This window comes from Battus philenor, unplaced genomic scaffold (assembly GCF_028537555.1).
Source record: "Battus philenor isolate CCGP_79_NKW_IND1 unplaced genomic scaffold, ilBatPhil1.0.hap1 SCAF_12, whole genome shotgun sequence".
In the NCBI taxonomy this organism is placed as follows: domain Eukaryota; kingdom Metazoa; phylum Arthropoda; class Insecta; order Lepidoptera; family Papilionidae; genus Battus; species Battus philenor.
In genome coordinates this window covers 10,972,001-10,995,735 of record NW_027181674.1, presented here as the reverse complement: position 1 = coordinate 10,995,735, position 23,735 = coordinate 10,972,001, and the positions used below count along the sequence as shown (strand labels likewise).

The following is a 23,735-nucleotide window of genomic DNA, read 5'->3' as shown; positions in this document are numbered from 1 at the left end:
CTTTTGAAAAATCGTAGCTCTTGAAGTATATCCCATATACATGCAATTTTCTTTACAAATACTGAAAGGATAAAAATCCGAAGTAGCATTTTTAATTTTAAACGCTAGTTACGTTATTAAAATTGGACATGGATAATATTTACTTGTGTTCTGCATCATGTATATTTCGAAACACTGTCATATGCATGATGCACCAGAGGTACAAGAACTGTTTCATAACTGTGACTTTTTTGAATTTTCCTCGCAGTAACTTTAAATGCAACCATTCTGGCGTCAACCTCCGTCTATTAATAGGCTGCTTTGAAATTTTGAACAAGCGGTGTCATTTAGATTGTGTTTGACAGCGATTAAAAAAAGACAATCTCGTAAATTTTAATAAATATGTTCCCATTAAATTGCACTACTATTTGCGCAAAAAAAAAAACTGAAACTAAGGTAAATACTGTGATACTTAATAAATACTATGGAAACTCTGGTTGGTTGTTTGGTTAATAAGTGGTGTACTGAGGTAGTACCAGGAAGTAACACCTTACGTTCAGGTCGCTCAAAAGAGGTCATGAAAATCAATCAGAAGAGCCAGACAAAATAACTTAAAAACGCTTTATTAAAGGCATTAATTAATCTAAGAACGAAAATTATGTTGCAAAACAAATATGACATGCTGATATTTTTTTTAATTTATAGTCATAGATATATCAAACAGTCCTTTTAAACAACTGCTTGACATCTTTACACTTTTCATAAGCGCTTGGCATCTTGATACGAAGTCCCAAGGAGATTTCTTTTAATTTTAGTAGTCATTAAATACGTGGTACATAGTTAATATAATCGATGGTTTAGGTGAAGACATATTTGCAATTATTTTATCTTGTGTCAATTTGATTTTTTTTTTCTGATTTTAATAGATTTTTTACTAGAAAAGAATTTATCATGTTACCGTTATCATAATGTAAATCATTGTCTTTATGCATGATAGTAATCTGTGTTGTGTTGAAAAATGCTGATAATGCCCAATTTTGCATTGTTCTGAAGGTATAAATGCCCCGGGAGTAAATATTTCCGTCAATTATGTTCAATATTTTTTCCTAATCCTTCTAAATGTGATTTATAAATGAAGTTTTCTATTTTATATAAATAGAACAAGTAAACTAAACTAGTAACTCTTGACGCATAATGTAAAATAATATATTACTGATCGGCAAAAATCTGCTAAGCCACCTACTCCTTTCTATTGGACTTATATCACTTTCATAATCGATGTACGAGCAATGGAAGTTGTAAGAAATTAAATACAAATTAGTAAAGAAAAAAAATTTTTACCTTAAATTAAACAAGAATTGCATGTCTTACATTTTTTTTCAAAAATTGACCACTACTTTTAAAACAAATGGTCCATATAATAAAGTTTGTTTGCGTCAAGGATGTTGGGTCCCCATTGGAGACAATGTTAAAAGCCATGTGGTACAAAACAGGTGGTTCGTGACATTTTTCATAGGGTTCACAAAAAATAAACGAAAAATAAAGAGTTTATCATTTTTTTTTTACCTGTACAGAAATTCCCCCGAAGCATTGTATTCTATTACTATCTTGTAAAAATCTTATTTGAAGTTAATTAATCGATTTGTCATACATAATGAATTGAAATGGTATTACGCCATAGTATTCCGCGTAAACGTTGTAAATTTGTCGTCTAAAAACAACGCCCACATTCTACTGATGTCATAGGAATGGTGCATATAATACAAAAACATTTATCCTTTCATCAAAAACAGATTTAAATGAAAATTACAAAACGAGTCGAAGTGAAGCAACGGTGCCGTCAGCTGTTACTAATGTCCCCATTTTTTTTAATAAAATACCACACAATCAAACAATAGATTTTCGAACAGAAAGAAAGAATGAAATTTGGTTTGTTCATATCTAAACGAGCATGATGTTTAATATGTTGTTCATATTAAATAGCTCACGTAAAAGATTTAGTTTCCGGAATACGCTTTTAAGTAAGTGCAATTTCAGGACGTGGTAGTGGTCTCTTAGGTTTCAGTTCGAGGTGCATTTTTAGTCTTGTCACACTCTTGAACACAGAATAAGCGGTATTGTTTCATTTTCAACACATGTCGCGCACAAACTAATTTTTAATGTTTATTCAAAAGATAAACTGCTGAAATAAATCACAAAGTTAATATGTTTGTTAGTACGCATGTGAACGCCTCCCCCAGCTTGAGATGCTCCAGATTAAGCTAATTTTACATACAAAATGTTCTGTTTCACGCGTCCATGTTTCGGCATGTGTTCATGTTTCTCTTTCGCACTCATTGAATATAGTATTTGGAATCATACTGAACGTAGTTTTATAGGAGTACAAACGGCGGCCCTCCACTTGTTACATACAGTATAAAATTATTGATGTAACGTATTATAAAGAAATATAGAATAGTTTTATAATCTTCGAGGGTGTCACTGCACTGGCGCTGTAAAGGATGAGCCGCATGTGGCACAAAACTTGATGCTTTTCTTGTCGCTATTGCAGCAAGTCTATATGAGAATAAATTGGTGTCGTTGTACAATCATAACTTTGTTGAATAAAATTCTTTACAATTTCTTTCATTCATCGCATTTTAATCTTCTTTCGCACATCGCTTTATTTCCATCATCTTCATTCCTTGTTTTATTTGGTTCTTATTATAACATTGTTTTATTTTAATTTGTAATTTCACTTCTTATTTATTTATTAAATTACACCGATAATATTTTGTGTCCTTGTGGTCTCTGTGGACTGTTTATTTTAGTCCTTACTATTGTTTCTACTGATGGTTTGCAGCACTACTACTTTGCAGAACTTTAGGAATGGAGAGCGTCATTTGTCGTCACCCATAAGGGTGGGGACACCTTCCTCTTCTAGTTTCTTATTTCCACCTCAAGATTAAGGCGGAGTCGTCCAAATGTATATAGGCGTTTATGTATTTTCTATTTTCTTTCATTCGAATGCGAAAAAAACTCCGAGATATTTATAACTTCAAATAGATCGATTATTTCTCGGTCATTGTGATCCTATATAGTTCCCGTGTCTAGGTATTGTTGCAAATAAAAGGAAAGATTTGAAATAAAAGCTCATTTCAAATAATTTTTCAAGAGCATTATGCGTTTTAAATGTGTCAAACATTCATTATAGGTTGTTAAAGTTTTATGCAATTTTCTCGAGTGTCGTGTGGGGCTATGAATTTTCCATTGCCTATCATATGAATTTATAGTAAAAAGGTAGTTCAAGGTGGCGGTCGTTAATTATCCGGTATGGCTTGACTTTATTTCAATAAACTACTTGTTAATATGTATTGCAATCCTGTGAATCGGTGTTATATAACTATAGTCCGTTGAATATGGTTTGCCTAGTAAGATATTGCTCTACTGTAATAGTTTCATTTGTACAGATGGTTATATAATATAATATGCAATGACTTACTTTTGAAGACAAATAATAAATTAATATTGGCTATCGAAACATCCAAAAAATTTCGAGTGTTTCGTATTTAATCCTAAATTAAAACTTTTTAATATGATTTAATTTCTGCACAGGTGGATTGCAATAGTTATTATAACACTTACTTGTTACTCATGTGGTATTTATTTGGGTGATAACTGCCGAAGTCGCGTCTCGTAGATTTACATATTTTAAATCTGTTACAATTTTTATAAATAGCATATATCAATATATAGATGTCGACTTTTATTCGTTTATTACCATTCACTTATATTTTGCTAGAGGACTTCGATGGGAGGTACAACCTGAGCACATGATTATGCCAATAAGAAATAATGCACAAGTATTATCGAATCACGCTTAAAGAGACCCTATGTACTGAGGTACATAGGGTCTCTAGTGGGTAGTGAGCTACTGATAAAGATTAATTTTGTTGATTCTTATTCGAAATAAAAGGGCGTTTATATGTAACGTTTATCACCGTTATTAATGACATGAGATACACTGTTACGTCGTCGTTGTACGGATGGCGTTTTACTTAATTTAATCTATGATGTGTATGCTAATATATACACAAATTGAATTTACCGTGCAATCTGATTTCCCGAAGCGGCTGATATGCTGAATATAGAATTATAATAGTGTGTGGTGGTGTATTATTTTACGGATGGGACGCTCAGTTTATTTTTTTCATCGCATTGTAATCATTAGATGTCCACTACTGGACTCGGACCTCCACCAGAGTTTTCCAATAGGACCGATTGGAAAAACATCCAGCGTCTTCCGACAACCTTAACAGGGCCGCCTGTCCACATCGTGGACATCCTGCGCTGCGATTGCGCCGACAGCATATTTCATTTTTTCTCCTTTGGAGATAATTTTCACACTTGTAACACCGTATTTCGGAAAGTCATGTTGCGGTGCTACGCATAATTTTGTAATACAAAATTCTTAATGATGCTACATTAGCACTGGTCATCTTGACATTCAAGACATCGTTACATCATTTCATATCAGTAATCACATCAACTGTGGCGCTATCGAACCAGGAAATAATAATGCCTGTGGGTAATGTGTAACTACCCGCGGGGGGCATGTACTCGTCTCGATCTTATTTTACACAAAATTAAACTGTATTGATAGATGGATATATAAAGGGTTATACGATCGGTGGATCACACGTGGCCCAGGAATGGGGGGACCTCAATATCTATTTTGGACTCATTTATCAATTTTGATTGGTTTGGCTGATATCTAATAACTTGTTTTTTTTTTTTAAATATCCCATTCCTGTAGAAAACTTAATGTAAATGCTGAATGCTAAGCTTTTGTATCATGTAACTGCAGTTGATGATTGCTATATAAAATTTTAAATAACATTATAACATTTTTTATACAAAAATTAACATTAATTTTGAAGGGCTGTGGAATGTAAAAAGCACAAAACCTGTTATGTTTACCTATCTTAAAACCTGCAAGGCCTCATATAAAATAATTCCCGAAAATTTCATTTGGCTAGTAATTTTACAATTTAAATTAAATTGAGAGAAGAAGCAACGAATTTTAAACATTTTGATTACGTGAAATATCTTCTTTGATAGTGTTTTGTTAAGCTAATTACATAGATATTTGCGATTCCTATCAGTAAACAATAGTCATATCCTATCAGTAAACAATAGTTTATATCCAAAGTGGGGTAATTAATTAGTTAGTGTCATATTGTCTATGCAAAAGCACTGGATTGGTTAATTAAACCTGGGTTATGCCTACTTTACACGTACTCTCTTATTGTAGCATGCTTTAACATTTAAATAATAAGGAAAAGACAATATAATTATATTTTTTTATTAAATTAGTTTACAGTAAATTTTTAATATGACCTTTAGTAATAGCTAGAGTACATTGCTATGCATTGTAGCTGTAAGCTACAGCTTGTACTGAGGATTATTTCAAAAATAAAGAGCTGTAGAAACTTCTACATTTGGAGTTTTAATTTTTTTATTTAAGCGTAAACGTAATTTTCAACAATAGTATATGTTTACTAGTCCCTAAATGTACAGGATCATGATCTGGTGACCGGAAAGGCCCTCCATGCCAATCAATCCTCGCGGAAAATTATCATTTAAATATCCTCTCACATTTTGAGCAATAGTGGCACGGTGTTTTATTGCACTGAAAGAAATGCGGCGTCGTACTGCTAATTTGACGTTTTACATTATTTAAAAATATATATATATATTTCTGCGTTAACTTTTAGTACCCAGGTAATTAAATTTGATCAAAACACTTTACACAACAATTAAGTCATTCGTCTAATTAAAATAATTTTTCGCTACTCCTTCACTCAAATAAATATTTTTTAATGTCGTAAAATAAATTTTTTTGTAGTTTTGCTAGCTAAATGTAACTCTTAGGGTTTATTTTACATGAATCCTAGTAGTTTTTTAAATAGGCTGAAAAAAAAATGTGATTTTTTATTCGACAGCTCGTAAAATTAAAATTTAGTTAAATCACTTTTTGCTTACATGCATGATGTCGTTTGTCGACTTCTGCCAAAGAAACATGACAATTAGTTTAAACAGTCCTCTTTGATGTTAACAAAATTTCGAAGAGACCGAAATAAATAGCCTGCGGTAAAAGTTCTTAATGCAATGTCACAATAATGTCTTTCCAAGTCCCTTACCTCATTGTTACGGGTTTTGTGACAGTCTGCCAATGTGTATGTGGATCATAACCGATCTTCAACCACGATCTTTTCCTTACATTATTACGTGATCAATTTTTTTATCACCAGCTATCTCTTAAAAAATCTGAAACCGAACCGGGTTTCAAAACGTCTCAATGAAGATCATAAATGAGTTCATTTCCTTTTCTTTAGATTTCTATCGGTGAGCTTTTGTAAAATGGATCAAAAATATTTTGTGATCATTTTTCTATGCTTTATCTTGATCGTTACTACTGATAATCTGATCTTGATCCAGTTTTTAGAAAATAGCGTCTATTTTATTCGTAACGGGCCGAACAGAGCGAAGTTCTTATTTAACATCAAAATTCGCGAATTGAAAATACTTTACTTATTGACACTGCCTTAAGTATATAAAAGTCACTAAGTTTTTCGCGACTTGCGTTGCATTTTCCTTTTTCATAGTAAAATTTTAAAATCTTTCAAATTTCTCATGGTTTATACATAATATTTGCGAAAAGACTTATATAAGAAATAATATGTTATTACGTTATGTATAAAAGGCTTTTGAATTTGTGTTACCAATGACTACTTACAGCACAGATGATGTTCTTTTAGAAATACATTGGGCACATGCCTTAAAGTAGCGAGAAATAAATAGAATTGTTTCATTTTACGGTAGAACCCGTGAAAATATTTTATTTTAATATATAATTATGACAGCATTTCATGTTTATTTAATTGTGGGTGTGAGAGTACCAACACTTTCGTCGTTATATCTTTTCATTGCCGGGGGAGCCATTAAAAAATAATAGACGCGTACTTGTTGGTGTAGGAAGATTTTTACCTCGTCGTTTTGATCACAATTACATGTGTTTTGTGGTTTAAAATATACAGTATATTTTCTTACTTTTTATCTGTGGCTTTTTAAGTTGTGTCTGCGTGTTTTTGTGCATGTACTGTAAAATTAGCAAACACAAATAAAATAAAATACTTTATTTACGCTGAAATATATTTTTCTTGTAATATATTCTATTTAATATCGCTCGTGCATACGAAGGCCGTTGGGGCCGAAGGGCTCTAAAGTTGCGACCACGGGCCATTGGCATAGTTAAGTTATTAGGAAGTCACTGTATTGTTTCTGAAGATGTTAATGGTGTTAGCCCTAAGGCTTTTACAGCTTCATCGGTACTGAGTTCATGGAGCTTAAGGGTCCGTGAACAAAATTTAAAACTAGAAACTAAAAGCTGGTGGGGCGCCTACCAGATACACGGGGACGCTCGCACGTTGTTAAGGCTCTTCGCGGTAGAGCTTTGACGTGGTGTGTTGCTGGAGTGTGCTTGCGGGTTGGGACGGTAGCGTGGACCACAGGCGAGCCGAAGAGGACCCGGATCCAATCACGGTTCGCCCACGCTGTGGAGAAATCACTGGACGCGGACATCGCAAGACCGGTTACCGTGGAGATTTTTTGGTGGGGCCTGTCTTGTAGTTGGGCGTCTATTAGCTAATATGATGATGAATATTTATATGTAAAAATAAATTATAAGTGATTAGAAGAGTAGTTATGTTTTACGGTTGTTTTGTCCGTGTTTATTTTTTATTAAATATAAATTTTAAGCCACAAAAAGCCCGGTTGAACTAAAAATTAAAATTGACTATTTTATAGAAGTAAACTGCTTCAATGCATTTTATATACTTTCATCATCAAAAGCACTTGCTTAGGTAGTAAGTAGCTTATGCCAATTCATTCATCTCTTAAAGGCACCTACGTCATATTTGTAGTGAAAAATTACTGCGGAAGGACTGAGTAAACGTTTCATTACTATTCAAGGGAATTTATGTTCATTTTCATATACCGTATTATAAATCTGCTCTTTTATATTTTTGCGAATGAACAAAAAATGGTCATATTACTGCAAAAACGGCACAAAACACACAACGGAGATCATGTCATATCCAAGTAAATTCTTGTGCGAACCTAGTAAAGCGCAGAAAAATAGTCGCTTGTTGACTCTAATAACATTATTGGTGTTGATATGCATTATTTGTTTTTATAGTAACTATTTTAACTAGCGTTTTTAGGTAACAATGCAGTAAAAGATAATACACACACTAGTTTATTTATAAGTCATTTCTCTTTTGAATTAGAATTCGTTAAAGTGATCCAAGTTTTAACGTTACATTTGTTGATTTTGTTAGCAACTGTCGCGTGTGTTTAATTTGAATTGGGAAACCGCTACGGATTGCTGATAAAACAAATGTTATTAACTGGTCTCAAGTAAACATTTATCACAGAATATTTCTCTATAAATCAAAGACGTATTCAGCAGACGAGAAATTATCGGTTATAGCGTATTAAGATTTTTTTTGAACTTCATTCATCAATTTTACCTACTACGCACAGGATACCGACCTGTTTAAGATTCCTAATCTGTAAAGTCCATTTCGAACATTTGTACATTGCATGAAAGGCCTCCTTTCACCAGTTTATGATAAAGCCCACCAAGAATGTCTTTTATGACTTTAATAACTTAACTTAACATGAAAGCGCATAGTGAGTAGTTGATTTTATAAAATTCCAGTTAACTTTATAATCCTCCTTTGATCCGATTTAAAAGACGCTGTTGCGAGTGAAGTTACTAAGCTGATAAGATGTAACGTCTCGTAGCTTGGACGACTACGTAGATAACGACGTACATAGCGTCGATGATCGTAGTCGTGTTGCTCTTATAAATAGAATTTTTTTTTATACGTTAAATATATTTCACTGTGTCTCTTTCTATATTAAATTTGGTATTTCAAAAAAGGTGTTGTTTACAGTATAGTCCGCTTGTTCGCGCAAAATAAAGATGACAAGAAGCGCGTAGAGAAAGCGTTGAGCGAGTCTGGTCTGCCGACGGGAAAGAATGATACCATCAGTCAGTCGAAATTCCAGTTTGAAGATTTCTTCGCCTTCTACAAAAGCCTAACCCAACGGACAGAAGTATTGAAGATTTTTAACGGGCTGTAAGTATGACAGAGTTTTGCGTATTACCTTCTGATATTCTTATGTGGGTGGACGATCTGTATAAAGCGAGCATAGCCACTTGACACAAAAAATATGAAATGCTTACGCAAAATTAAATTCCAAGCGCTATAAGAAAGAATAGACCCATATATAGCCTAAAACGCCTTCGACTTTGTTTTTTCTCAAACATTGTAACGTCCGAAATTTTAGTAAAAATATTATTTATGAATTTATTGTAGTGTTTGTTCTCTTCCAAAAAGATTTACGGATTTAGTTATTCATCAGCGAGAAAATAACACTGTCGAAATTCGATATTTATGGCGTTTTTGTTGGTGACGGATGTGTACAGCGTACCGTACGGCTCCGGCGAAATCGAATGACGTCAGTGGTCACCGTTTGTGTTTTCCTTTCAATTATTTTCCGAATTTATTTCACAAAAGTTTGATGAACTAATGATAAATATAAAGCGAAATTGAAAGATGTTTTTCATTTTTTTTTGTACTTTGTAAAGTCAATCACACTCTTCCTTATTGTTTTTTTATGTTTAAAAGTATTTGATCTAAGCCTGTCTTAGGCCAGCAACAAAAACTCGTCATATGCTTTTGCTGAAACTTTATCCGTTATAATTTAAATAAAGAAGTGTTTATGCTAAAAAACTTGTTTAAAAAAAAAAACGAAAAACCGTGTAATGGTTCAATTATTGTTATAACTTAAGGCCAGTTCAATCGCTTCTTTGGCTTGTAATTATTATCGAACACGTTATTTCTTATTTATTGGTTATATCATCTTCACCTTTTTTATTTGGCGATACAAATAGCAATAGTATTGATTTTTGAAAAAATTATCTGGTTATGTCTAAAACGCGTTTTTCTGTTATTGTTTGACTTACGTAATTAAACTCACCAACTATTTTATTTTATTTATTTAACAGTTTATTGTATATATTTATATATTGTATATATATTTTTATATTGTAATCTTTATAAATATTCTTTACAACTTATGAGTAAAAATGCTTGCACGAATACACGTCCGTGAGATATCTGATGACAAAGATTTATTTGTTTATGAATCGGAATGTAACCATTTCTATAAGAATCAAAATGTGTGTAAATTTTTATATAGTAAATAATAATTACTATTTCTATTGTGGCTTATAAATATATATATTAAACATTAAAATAAAAAAAAAACCAACGTAAAAAGCGGATCACTAATACGGGAGCGATACTAGTAAAAGAAATCTCTGATCCGATTATTTGAAATTATTAATATCTTGAATATTCTGTAGTCTTCCACTTGGCAAATATCTATTGTATAGATTCCAATTTACGAACTTGTACCGTTCAGCACCGACAACAAGCCGCACTTGTCGGCCAACCAGTTGGTCGATTTCCTCAATGACGTGCAACGGGACCCTCGACTCAACGAGATACTGCATCCCTACGCGGACATCCAGCGAGCGAAGGATCTCATTAGAACCTACGAATACAATAAGTACCATCAGCAAAGATCCCAACTCACCTTCGACGGATTTCTCAGGTGGGTAATGAGTACTTAAAAAAAAGACTACAGGGAGATGTATAAATTGAAATGTTTTACCTATATTTATTATTTTAAATATATGTTACATTAAGTAAGTTTTTTTTTTACCTGAAACTAATTTATAATTTACCATTTTTATGTGTTTTTTTGTTTGTGTGTTTTTCATTTTAAGTACAATCCACCGCTTTATCCATCCTATATCAAGACATCTGACTAATGTGTGGGCCATTCATTATATTTTTACACGTGGAGCGTTTATAACGTTGCCTTATAGGCATCATGCGTTTCATTTTAAGACACTTTGATGTATTTTTAAATTATTTCGGGTGTGACTTTATTTAAATTGATTGATGATATTGCGTCAATGTGAACTCGTCCGGTTATTTAGTGCTACCAACGCTTATTAGTGGTTAACAAGTCGACGCCGGGGATAAATTTGTTCGGCATTGATTTGTTTGTTTTCGAGTGAAATATGCTACGTGCTTCCGTTTGTATTTATAGAAGATTAAATGCTTTAAAATACGTCTAGGATTCTAAATTTAAAATTTACAATGTATTAGGATTTGCGGTGAACGAAATGTACAGTTAGGTTCTTAATATACAAATACGAGTGAATCAGCTATAGTAGGATTATGCCACGTGGAAATTTTAGTTTTGTTATTAATTTCTGATGGAGATAATGCCAAAGCAAACATACAATTAAATTTAACTGTTTTATTTAAAGTATATATGCTGTAAGTATTCTATTAATATTAGAGTTACCACTACGGATTTGACTGCAGTGTGCGGTTGATATTGTATTAATTTTCGATATTAATCTAAACATTAGTTCTATGGTTTATCTGTGTATGCGACTGACCGTAGTGTGCAGTGTTTCCCTGATTCTAACAAATAATTATATATTTCTACTAAATAATTTATTTTAAAATCTGTGTTGTAACAAATCATCTAACGGAACGGACATTCATTTCACATAACTAACAAGGACGCTGTATATGTAATCATTCTAGAATATGGTTTTCTGTTGCAAAGCCCTAGTAACACCTTAGTCTTACTAACTGGCTAGTATAACTAGTATTAGGTGGTCCATATCTTTCATATAAACAGTTCGATCGTCTCTTCTTTGTAATGAAATGAACGCTATAACTTAATTAGTAATTTTGTCTTCTCATCTTGATATATTTGTATGATTAGCACCAGTGTCCGTTGTTAATTGAATTAGTAACAAAGTATATTATTACTACTATTTTAAAATGACAATCCTACTCTGCGTTCATTTAACGCTATTGATATCGTATAGCATCTGTATTTATTCGTATTAATGTGATACCATTTCCACGTAAATATATGTATAGATATGTATATGTGTATATATAAGTATTCTTGTACATATGTGTGTAGAGTAATGTATGTATTTGTATGTACACCCTTAACTGCCCTCTCCTTCATGTCTCTCATCTCCATCCAAAGTTTGCCTGGTAGAGGTGGCCTCGAGTTGTACGACCGCCTTTTGTACCTCTATATGAATTATTTCTTTTTTTCTGTAGTTATTATCTATGGTGTACAAAAGTGTTAATAAATAAATATCGCTTCTTTCTTGAGAGCGTAGACCACCATGGTTCCACCGTGGTTTTCCCGGATTTTACTTGTCACGGTATTTTTTACATATTATCGTACATAAAATAAAAATATTTTATTAAGTACTATTTTGTAACAGGTTCCTCATGTCAGAGGATAACCCTATTGTCGCCCCTAGTAAAATGGACCTTTGCGACGACATGGAGCAGCCGCTCGCCCATTACTTCATCAACAGTTCGCACAACACGTACCTCACCGGGCACCAGATTACCGGCAAGTCTAGCGTCGAGATATATCGCCAGAGCCTGCTCGCAGGCTGCAGGTACATTCTATTCAGCTTTTTAAATGTACCATTTTACATGTCTTTTGAATATTTCAAATTTTAACTCTTTCTTATTTTGGTATACACCATGATTGGAAATAGGTGTAAAAAGCTTTAAACTCATTTGCAGACAGTTAAAGTATGATACATAAACGATATTCAAAATTCAATGGTCTGAATAGAGGAAAAAGTAACATATTTTTTTTTTAAATAAACGTATTGCTGAGCGCAATCCCGATTCAATAATTACTAATTCTGCTATTTTATTAATGAGAGAGTGAAATTTTATAATATTATCCCACAAAACTACAATGTAAATTAAAAAACTTAACATGTATACATTATTTTTGTAAGTTTTCGTTTTAGGTTAACATTATAAAGTAAATAAAACAATACTCTGAAATACCTATTAGATAATTCTTTTCTTTTCTTGTTGGATTGTGATTGCCCAATAGCTATTGATACCATGAAGTCCGTTCGCGCAGTTAGTATTAAACATGAGATCTACGGGAGGACCTCTTAGGAAATGCTATTTCTCTCTAAATCCTTCAGAAGACAACCTCACGTGCACGCTCGGGATTGCATTTAAATTACTATTGAGTGAGCACCAACGGGTTTCGGATATCCTTAGCCTTTGAATGTAAATGAAAGGCTGGGGCGTCGTCATGCGCAGTGAATTTCTAGAGCGAACTGTGCTGGAAAATTAACAATTCATACAATAAGTATATGATGGTAAAAAAATAGAAAAATTTGTATTTTCTTATTAGGAACAGACGTACTAGAATGCAAGGACTCGCATGAGGACTAGAACGACTCTGTCCCCCAGAGTTTAAATTTTAATATAGTATTAACACATTCCATGCCATGTGAGGCGTGTACGACCCCCGCTGTACTTTGCGTTCAGGCCATTTGCAGTTCTCATAGAAAAATAAAGGATTCTTAAAAAATAAATTGTAGGGTCGAATATAGATAACTTTACATCACGTATGCGCGTACGTAATGCATACTAAAATTTATAACTTTTTCCCGCTAATTATGGCTTTGTAGTATTGAAAAAGTGTAAAGCATACGCTTTAAACGACTTTGTTTTAATTTTTAAAGGTTGGGTCGTATACGCTCCACGCGGCCTGAATAGAAAATATTTAAAAAAATGCTGGGGCACGATCGTGTTAATATTATAACATTATTATAAATTTGATGTGATTACGTTGTATTTACTAATCTGGAGACGTACTGCATTAATAAATCATCTTGTAAAAGCATTTAGGCTACAATGTACTGGAGATAATTGCTCGTTAAAAGTTTTCTAGTTACAAACTCGTTACCTTGCACAAGTTTACAATAAGTTTATTTTAATTTAAATTTTGTTATTCTTATGACTGCATTCTTATGAAGCATTACAATCGAATAGTGGTTTTGAATTGATATATTTAAATTTTTAACAGCTCTAGATTTATCAAAAGAATTACGTATTTTTAATAAAATACAAAAGTAAATAAAGTTACGGTAAGGTTTATGTAAAATAATTTCACAGGTGTGTAGAACTCGACTTCTGGAACGGGCGCACCGAGGAACCGGTCATAGTCCACGGGTATACGTTTGTGCCAGAGATAAGCGCGCGTGAGGTACTGGAGGCGATTGCCGAGAGTGCTTTCAAGACCTCTGACTTCCCCGTCATCTTAAGTTTCGAGAACCACTGCAATCCTCGCCAGCAAGCAAAGATTGCCAATTACTGTCGCGATATATTTGGTGATATGTTGCTGGATCGACCACTAGACTCGCATCAGCTGGAGCCAGGTCAGTAAAATGACTATTAATCGCAGCGCTGGTCATACTTTCGTTACGATGATAGGTCATTGTTATCGTTACAGGAAACTTTTAACGTTTTTGTAAGCCGTTGCCTGTTAATTGTTCCGACATATTTTTATGGCTCCGTTTTTTGGGGCCTCTAGTATCCTCTATCATGTTGAGGATAGTGCAAACATATTACACGTAATACCTAAACTAGTACAAAATATGGAGTCGAATCGATATGAAAACGATTTGTAAGTTTGTAATATACGTGCAGCGTTCAATGTCTTACAAACTTTAGGCACCAAACTGTCGTTATTCCTCTAGTTTGTGGAGAATGCAGCTTTTCGAGCTTATGTTGAAAAAAAAAAATCATAAAATGTGATGACGTGAATAGTAACATTGCAATCGCAGGGAGTCCGCTCCTTATATTCGGGAACATCCTGCCAGCGCGCTTTCGAGGAATCTGGACGGATATGGCAATGTAGATATTTTCATCGAATATGACAGCATTATTTGTCCTCTGATAACATATCATCTGAATGCTGATAGATGTCGACTGATTCAACTTAATGTAAAAGATCATTACATGCATATTTAATAAATACGGGCTTTAATATTTGGTACCTATATATAAATTATAATTTGTAAAGGCCGATATTTTTATCAGGAGGGGAGTTGCCCCCGCCATCTTTACTGCGGCATAAAATAATTATAAAGAATAAGAAGAAGCACCATCATCACCACAAAAAAGATGGCTCTGAGGGCTCCGACGAGGCGGATGCACGAGAACAGGCCCAGGCGCAGGGCAACGGAGAGATTACGCATGGACAGGTATTTATATCACTTTTACAATTTAACTATATGCTTTATTTTACACCTGTTTTATTTTTCAAAGAAAAATCATATCAAATTGACAATTTGAATATTTATATTCAGAACAATAAAATTAGTCGTCGCTTTAGCCGTTAATATAATTTTAAACTTTTTGCAGCTCGCCCGTCGGGGATCGAAGGAGTCGTCGGAGTCATCCGAATCGGAGTCGTCGTCGGGCGAAGAGGAGGGCGACGTCCCCGGCGAAGGCGCGGGCGGCGGCGCGCCGGGGGCAGCGCCCGAGACACACGCGGCTGCAGAGATATCCGCGCTCGTCAACTACGTGCAGCCCGTGCACTTTAGCTCCTTTGAAAATGCCGAGAGTGAGTGCCTATCGAACTTGCTCTTGCTCTAAAATAACTTACATTTTTAAATAAAGCACTTATTGGTAACTTTCCTATACAACTTTCCAATGGTACAGAATCTATTTTGAGCTACTTTATGGAAAAAAGAGAAAAGGGCAAGAGTAATGTCACCGTTGTACAGTATTTATAGCAGTGTCACGGTGCATCGTTAAAGTTTATTATAATAAATCATAACATGAAATTAAAATTCGCAGAAAAAAACCGGTTCTACGAAATGTCATCTTTTGATGAGAAGCAAGCGACCACGCTGTTGAAGGAGCGCCCCATAGAGTTCGTCAACTACAACAAACATCAGCTTTCGCGGGTCTATCCGGCCGGTACGCGGTTCGATTCTTCCAATTTCATGCCGCAGGTGAAAATTTGTGTGCTTTTTGTTCTTGGATAATATTGCATTTATTATTCATTAAATACTTAAAACATTTGTCAATCATTATATAAAGCACTTGCCGAGTGTTTCATCTTTATAGTTGACTAATTTTGAAATAAGCAATTAAATTAATTATAAATAATGAAATCTATTAACAAATATCAAATGTGTTTATAAATTAATTTATGCGTATATCACTTAAAATCATTTGGCTGACAATGAAACATTTGAAAGGATGGCATAAGATTTTATAATGCAATGATAATTTATACCAAAATAATGCCTTTTAAAAACAAGGGTTTGTCCAGAAATATAATTTTAACTTTGTATTTTTGATGTATTTTGATTTTCTAGTGCGACATAATTACTCGAACGTTATGAGTGCCCGTGTTTGTGATTTTTCGCATCAAAAAGGTCACCAGGCTATTATTTATTGTAAGCATTAGCCTTAGAGCAATCTGATTCTGTATTTTAAAATTTTTCTTTAATGTGCAGTCACATTGCCCCACTGTCGGTTTATTTGAAAACAATTTTTACTTATGGGTTATGTTTGTAGGTATTTTGGAACGCTGGCTGTCAACTGGTGGCTCTGAACTACCAAACGCTGGACCTTGCGATGCAGCTGAACCTAGGCGCTTTCGAATACAATCGTCGTTGCGGTTATTTGCTAAAGCCCGAGTTTATGCGACGTAAAGTGAGTTTTGTTATTACATTTACTGTTGAAAACTGTAATAATATGTACAAAACAAACAGCACTGTACACTGTTTGCTTTATTATTACAGAATGCTATCATTTGTACAACGAAGATCAAATAATGAACGGTTAAAGTTAAGTAAATTGATAAAAAAGTAAGTGACAGGACAAGGAATAAAGTGGTTATGGTTGATTACGACAGTGATTATATCTGGTACGCTGTGCTAGTAATAGTAGGCTAGTGCCTGTAGGTTATGATGTACCTGTTTACGCGCACGATGTAACAGCGGTGAAACGAACCTGTTTTTCACAATACTTCAGGACCGTCGCTTGGACCCGTTCGCCGAGAGCACGGTGGACGGCATCATCGCTGGCTCGCTGTCGGTCACGGTGCTCTCCGGGCAGCTGCTGACGGACAAGCGCTGCGGCACCTACGTAGAGGCGGACATGTTCGGCCTGCCCGCCGACACCGTGCGCAAGAAGTTCCGCACCAGGGTGGCGCCCAACAACGGCATCAACCCCGTTTACGGGGAAGAGCCTTTCGTCTTCAAGAAGGTGATGATAGCTTTTCCGCAAAAAAAAAAAATTATAAGCCGAACCAACATCTACAGACAAAGTTTTGTTATTATTTATATATGGTACCTACATATGTAAATCCTTCCAGAGGAATGCTTCAATATGTTTATATTTTGCAATATGCTTGCTTTTTTACACACATCTTTGCTAAATATTATTATTTAATTTTTAAAAGTATTTAATTGAAAGTTGTTTCAAATATAACTATATCACTAATAAAAAGTTTGTTTTGGTTTTCTAGTGTTTAGACACGTCTGGTTAGCTAAGTAATTTTATTACCTATTTACGAGATAAATAATTTGAGTAACGCTGTTCCCGACGCAGGTAGTGTTGCCCGAGCTGGCGATGCTGCGTATCGCGGCGCACGAGGAGAGCGGGAGACTGTTGGGGCACCGGGTGCTGCCGGTGCTGGGCCTGCGCCCGGGTTACCGTCACGTGAACCTGCGGACGGAGCTGGGCCTGCCTTTACCGGCCAGCTTACTGCTGCTAGTCGTCGTTAAGGTACATTTGTTCATTTATGTTATTCTGCTTGTTTTAAATCTTCGGGCGTTAAAATATATTCAAAATGTGCACCTGTATTTTTGATACCTTCCTCTAGTTTGTCCAGGCCTCGGATTGATGGCTGTATGCACAATATTCGGTCTATTGCGTTCACTGCTCTTATCAAGGATTTAAGTCTTTTCTGCGGTCAAGCGCACACTTCACTCTCTAACAAATGCATATTTTATAATCCGAACGATCAAGGCCTGGAGTTCAACAAACTACTTTATTTTTTTAATAAACTTTGGCACTGCGTTTTATTGCTTTCTAACAGAAATGTGCACTGAAATAATGATTGAATGATGTTTTGAGCTTCCGTACACTGGTAGCGTGTACTCTGTCATTTTGGCGATTTTGAAACATTCTTCGATACCAAAATTATTTTACACCTAAATTGCTGATATGTTTGTGTAAACATTTTTTTTAAATGTAAATGCAATTTATTTAATATTTCATTAATGTACATAGGACTACGTTCCGGACCGGCTGTCGGAGCTGGCGGAGGCGCTGGCAAATCCCATCAAGTACCAGAGCGAGCTGGACAAGCGGGAGCACCAGCTGGCCGTGCTGACCGACGACACAGAGGAGCCGCCCGCCGCGCACGAGGACCCGCGCCGCCCCGTCTCCGCGGTAGTTACAATAACACTGACGAGCTACTCTTTCTTTTTTCTTATAAGAAATATCGATATAAGTTACTCACTCCAACACTGATGTGTGCATCTCGTTTGCAGATGAAGCCAGAGAGTACACTAGAAGGGAGCCCCAACAAGTTGGGCCTGGGAGCAGATATGCGCAAGTCTCTCGACATTGATACGATCGTGCCGTCCCCCGCGCTCACCTCCGTGCCCGCACCGCTGCCATTAGACGATAAATTTGCACGAGGTTGGTTACTGTATTATTGTACTAAACTGGTAACAGATAGCGACATTGGGCTCTGTTTAAGGTTTCTAATAAAAATCTTTGTAATCAAGTGTTACAATTAACATGTCAAAAATGTCAAATTCTGTTTATTCTATTGTTATTAAAGTATTTATAAGAGTTAGGTCTTTTGTGCACACACGTTTTTTCTCTTTAAAAAATAGACGGTTAATTTTCTTGCCTCTCGGAGAGCCGTGTCCCTTTCTCTTCTTTTTGAGTTTTTTTTTATATACATAATATGCAATAATCTTTTTCTTTTAAGGACTTAGCTACTAAACGACACTTGGCTGTTGTTTCTCTTAATGTTTTTTTCGAACCACATACAAGGACAACCGTCTTTTCCTTTTTGTTTACTTTTAAGTTGACGTCCTATTAAAGATTATAGGCATTGCAATACTTCATTACTGCTACTTTCTACTACACTATTTACTTTTTATTTTGTTTAGCGATAACCGAAATTTAGAATATTTGGCTTCCTGTTAAACGGTTTTCTAGATTTAATTTTTTTCTATTAAGATATGAAATATATTTAAACAGGGAAAGTGCACGAAAATTGCATTAAGCTTGATTTGCCATAGTTGCTTTTCGCTAAGAAAGCAAATCTATACATGCATGCATCATAACATTGTTTCTTTCATGCTGGGTTGTTGAAAACTTGTGTTCGTATTTCGTTCGATTCTACCGAAAAAAAAAACACCGTGTATCCACGAGTTCATTGTATCGTAGTTTCAATTATGTTATTTTTAATAACTGTTTCATTGGACTCAAAAATATATTTGTGTAAAGCTGTGCGTTAGCACGTAACATAAACATAAAAATTGAGATGTAACATATAAAAATGTAAGTTATTTACTTGTGTATTTTTTATTTGTGCGTTTATGTCACGCATCTAGAACAGTTACTTTTAAACAGTATTTCGTATTGAAGTGTCGCTAAAGAGAGCGTAGTATGTAGTGAAATACTAAATTTAAAGGTCCGGTGCTGCGGAAAAGTGTTTCGTTTTTTATTTATGTCTTCATATTACATTTTTTTAAAAATCACATTTGTTGTCTTAATTGCGACGGCTTCAATGAAACTTCGCTGATTCATTTAATAATTACAGAGGAGAAAGAGAACGAGAGCAACGGTTCTTCTGAAGCAGCTCTAGCAACAGCGCTATCGGCACTGCTAAGCTCCAAGCCGGCGAGAGACAAGCGCGCCGAGCTAGCCCGCAAGCTGGAATTGATGCGACGTAAGCGCGACCAGCGCCCTCTCTCCAAGTTCTTTCGCAGAGGACTCTCCTCTAAGAACATGTAAGCATGATAATGTGATGGCGGCGTTAATTGGGAGTAGCTAGTCTTTTCTCAATACAAACACGTGTCAGAAGACCGGTTGATATTTGATGCGCGATTGTGACTCACTTATTTCTATAACGGTGTTTTATCCGGGACAGGAAAATTTACAACTCTATTGTTTAAAAAAGCAAAATAATATAAAATTTAATATCAAAATTTGAAAAACTGTCATTTATTAACAAATGTGAATCTTTTCTCTATTAACCTATTCATTCTACTTGAAAAAGAAAATAAAAGCATATACTATGTTTGTGATATTGCTAGTGAGCCAAGGCGAAGGTGCATGCTTTAGCTTGTCAAGCCGTAAAGTTTAATCAGTTTTTGGTTTAAAAGTTGACTATGTCAATACAACTCGATCCTTAAAGAAAATTCCGTTTGTTTTCGGCTTCACCAAGCCTTAAAGGGCCGAATACGATAGTTAATAGAAGATACCAAGATCAGATCAAGAAGAGACGGAATTAGAACAATGGTAGGTGGTAGTAAGTGATAAGGATAAGGATAGATAGAGATGGGACAACAAAACAATGGTAAACGATTATCGCTCTTAAGGGTTGTCTGATTAACTATAGCTCTGAAGGAAGAACAGATATTACGCATTCAAGATTATAACTTTATAACCCAGAAATGACAAATAGTTTGTTCTAATCGAGGGACAGTGGTTAACAATTAACTTAGATGGGTGAACGTTTCACTTTTAATTAGATATATTCGCCAGAATTTGGTGGCGGTGTCTGCAATGATGCAATGATAACAGCGTATAGTGGTACTTGATTTTTATTTTGTTTTGCAGCAGTGGCGATGCAAATTCGAGCGGCACAGGATTGTCCATAGCGAGTGGCGGCGGTACGGCTCCTGCACCTGCCGCGCCCGCCGTCGACGAGTCGAGCGAAGCGGCCGAGCGCGAGCTGCGCCTGCGCTACCATCACGCCATCTATGCCGCGCTCGAGAAGATACTGACCACCGAGCAGCGCCACGAGATGAAGTCGCTTACGGTAATGCTTGGCCTAATTCTTAATTATTCAATTATATTGCGTTCATATGATGTTGACGATAGCTGTATGACTCATGATATGTTTAATGAACCATTAAAGACATGGGATTTTAGATTATTTTTTTTACATGTAAAGTTAAATTCGAATAATACAGATGGTTAAAATTTATAGTTTATCAAATCATGTCAAACATGTCCTAAAAATAATTTGTTTATTGTTTAAGGATATGTTGGAAGCAGAAAAGAAGGAGATATTAAATAAGTTAGCGAATTCTAGGAAGGAAGACGTGAAAGCTTTAGCTAAGAAGACTAATAGAGACAAAGATGAAATACTCAGAATTAAAAGGGAAATACATTCACAGGTATGAAACAGTATACCCATAAATAAAATTATATATATAATTATAAATTGTGTATTTATTTTATAGGCTTTATAATAAAATTATATAGCCCATAAAATAAAAAAAACCACGTGCGCTTGTACATATAACAATTAAATGTAAATGAAATATATTGTAGTAACTAATTGTTTTGATCTATTGTTGGCAGTCGGTGGAGCGCGGCGTGGCCGAGTGCTCGCGTCTGGAGCAGGCGTACGCGCGGCGGCGCGAGCAGATGGCGCTCGCGCACGAGCGCCTGCGCGCCATGTTGCACAAACACCGCGAACAGGTGCAACTATTTTACTTTCACTCAAGTGCTTTATTTTGACACACCTTTCGGGATGCTCATCCACTATTTGAATGTTTAAATTGCATTAGCTTTTAAAATATTGCACTTCTAAATTTGCTACTTATAGCCTATACTATATATTTTTAATATATTTTATATAGTAAATGTAATCTAAAGAGACAAATAGTACAGGCTATAAAATCTATAATTTACTACATTTCGTTTAAAAAACAAAACGAACAATTAACTTCATGGACAGCTAATGACATATTCATTTCTATTTTTGTTAATACCCGCGTTAATGGTTTTCAGGAACTTCTTGAATTGGAGCGACTATGCGGTGGCGCGCCTGAGGGCTAAGGCCCATTCTTGTGCGCCTTTCCCCTTTTACCCCGCGCCGCGTACCTTCCTGTCGCGCAGCCCGAACCACAGCTCACCGACGAATCACTCCCGCACTCTAGCCGAGTACCTCGTCGGGTAGGTGGATCTCTATGTCGTCATTGAGTTTAATTTTTTAGGAATCTGTGATATTATCTCCTAAGCAGCAAGTTGAAGCGACTCGACCGGCGTGTTCGTCTATGAAATGCCTCCGGTGTACCGAGTCGCCGCAGTATTGTTCCCTACGTCTGCAATCTCAGTAGCTTTAGTTGTGTGCGTTATAGTTTTGTCCTACAAATGTCTTAGAGAGTTCGTCGTGTGATTGCGTTAACGGGTTTGGCAATCCGTTTTGTTCAAGCAATTTTGATTGTTTGTAGGTTTCACGACATGAAGCACAGTTTTGATAACGTACAATATCCGATGACATGTTTGGTAGGCTGTGTACATTGCACAAATGTGTTGATGATCGTTTTAAAACTAGCATTTAACACTTCAGTCATTTTTGTGTACTGGTTACTGCATTACTTCTGACGAAGGTAGGGCAACGACTTTGGAAAAGCTATGATTAGTTACTTCTTACTAATAAATACCGTTTTATTTGAGCGGCAACACACCCTTCGTAAAGGATAACCTGTGCCTTAGTGATTACTTTTAATAAAACTTTGTTCCTACCTTCTGATGCAGTCTAATATAACGTGTAACACATATCGTAAGCACAAAAGGCTACGAGTTAGTATTGTTGTGTGTGGAACGAAACTTCGTTTCAAATTTTAATTATGTACGTAGTGAGGATTGTTCCCCTTAACTAAGTAAAATAATGAAATTAAATTCTTATGATGGTTATTCCAATGTTCAGGTTAGTGATAGTTTTGCTTCAGGCACATTAAAAATGTATGCTTTTTTATAAATTTTTGAACGGCATATGTGTTAAGTGCACAAATCTAACTTTAACTTATGTAATGTATTCATCTTATTTATGTTACGAAATGACATAATTTGCATAAAAAATACGTATCTTTCTTCGTAATTTTATTTGAATGAAATGCGCTAATAGTTGTGGGTAAGCGTAGGTTGTAGATTAACATTCCATTCATAAATATTTTACCCGTCCTCTGATATTTTCACTGGATGCTTGTGGACTAGTGGGGTAATAGTGAGGAGTGTTTTTATCTACTTTATTATAATGTCTAAAGCTAGTTTTTTTGTTTATAATGTGCCAAAATATTGAGGTTTTTACTGCATTCTAGTGAATTGTCCGCTTTATCTATTTATAAATAGATCTCACATCTTCAGTTTAGTTTTCTTAGTAATTTTGTGTTTTTTTGCTTGTGGGTGGGATATATTCATAGACACACAATAACTAGATGAAGTTGATATAAGTTTTGTGCACCATATGGGCCATAAACATGTTTGCTTTCTTTTTCACTAATCTTTTCCCTACATTTTTGTACAGTATGCACTTGCTATTTAATATCACAAATAAACTTGCGTCAAAAAAATACAAATTATACAATTATTATCTTTAACAACAATTTTAGGTGTTTTGTAATTAATATTAACTTCAATGAATTAGTACTAATCTGTCTATGGTGCTTTCATGTAACTAGGAATGTACTGTAATATTTT

General features: G+C 35.0%; 1 protein-coding gene across 1 annotated transcript in view; it reads left to right on the top strand.

Moving 5' to 3' along the window:
• The window catches only part of Plc21C (Phospholipase C at 21C), a 60,648-nt gene extending 36,913 nt beyond the window's left edge, over positions 1-23,735 (top strand). Inside the window, exons 5-21 of the mRNA XM_068776791.1 lie at positions 8,982-9,167; positions 10,519-10,710; positions 12,431-12,613; positions 14,148-14,410; positions 15,075-15,238; positions 15,399-15,600; positions 15,837-15,994; positions 16,566-16,703; positions 17,025-17,258; positions 17,604-17,780; positions 18,288-18,449; positions 18,551-18,701; positions 19,840-20,029; positions 20,862-21,063; positions 21,287-21,424; positions 21,612-21,731; positions 22,044-23,735. Of these exons, the coding sequence (XP_068632892.1) occupies positions 8,982-9,167; positions 10,519-10,710; positions 12,431-12,613; positions 14,148-14,410; positions 15,075-15,238; positions 15,399-15,600; positions 15,837-15,994; positions 16,566-16,703; positions 17,025-17,258; positions 17,604-17,780; positions 18,288-18,449; positions 18,551-18,701; positions 19,840-20,029; positions 20,862-21,063; positions 21,287-21,424; positions 21,612-21,731; positions 22,044-22,091 (2,908 nt within the window). The 3' untranslated portion in view covers positions 22,092-23,735. The remainder of the gene's footprint in view (positions 1-8,981; positions 9,168-10,518; positions 10,711-12,430; positions 12,614-14,147; positions 14,411-15,074; positions 15,239-15,398; positions 15,601-15,836; positions 15,995-16,565; positions 16,704-17,024; positions 17,259-17,603; positions 17,781-18,287; positions 18,450-18,550; positions 18,702-19,839; positions 20,030-20,861; positions 21,064-21,286; positions 21,425-21,611; positions 21,732-22,043) is intronic.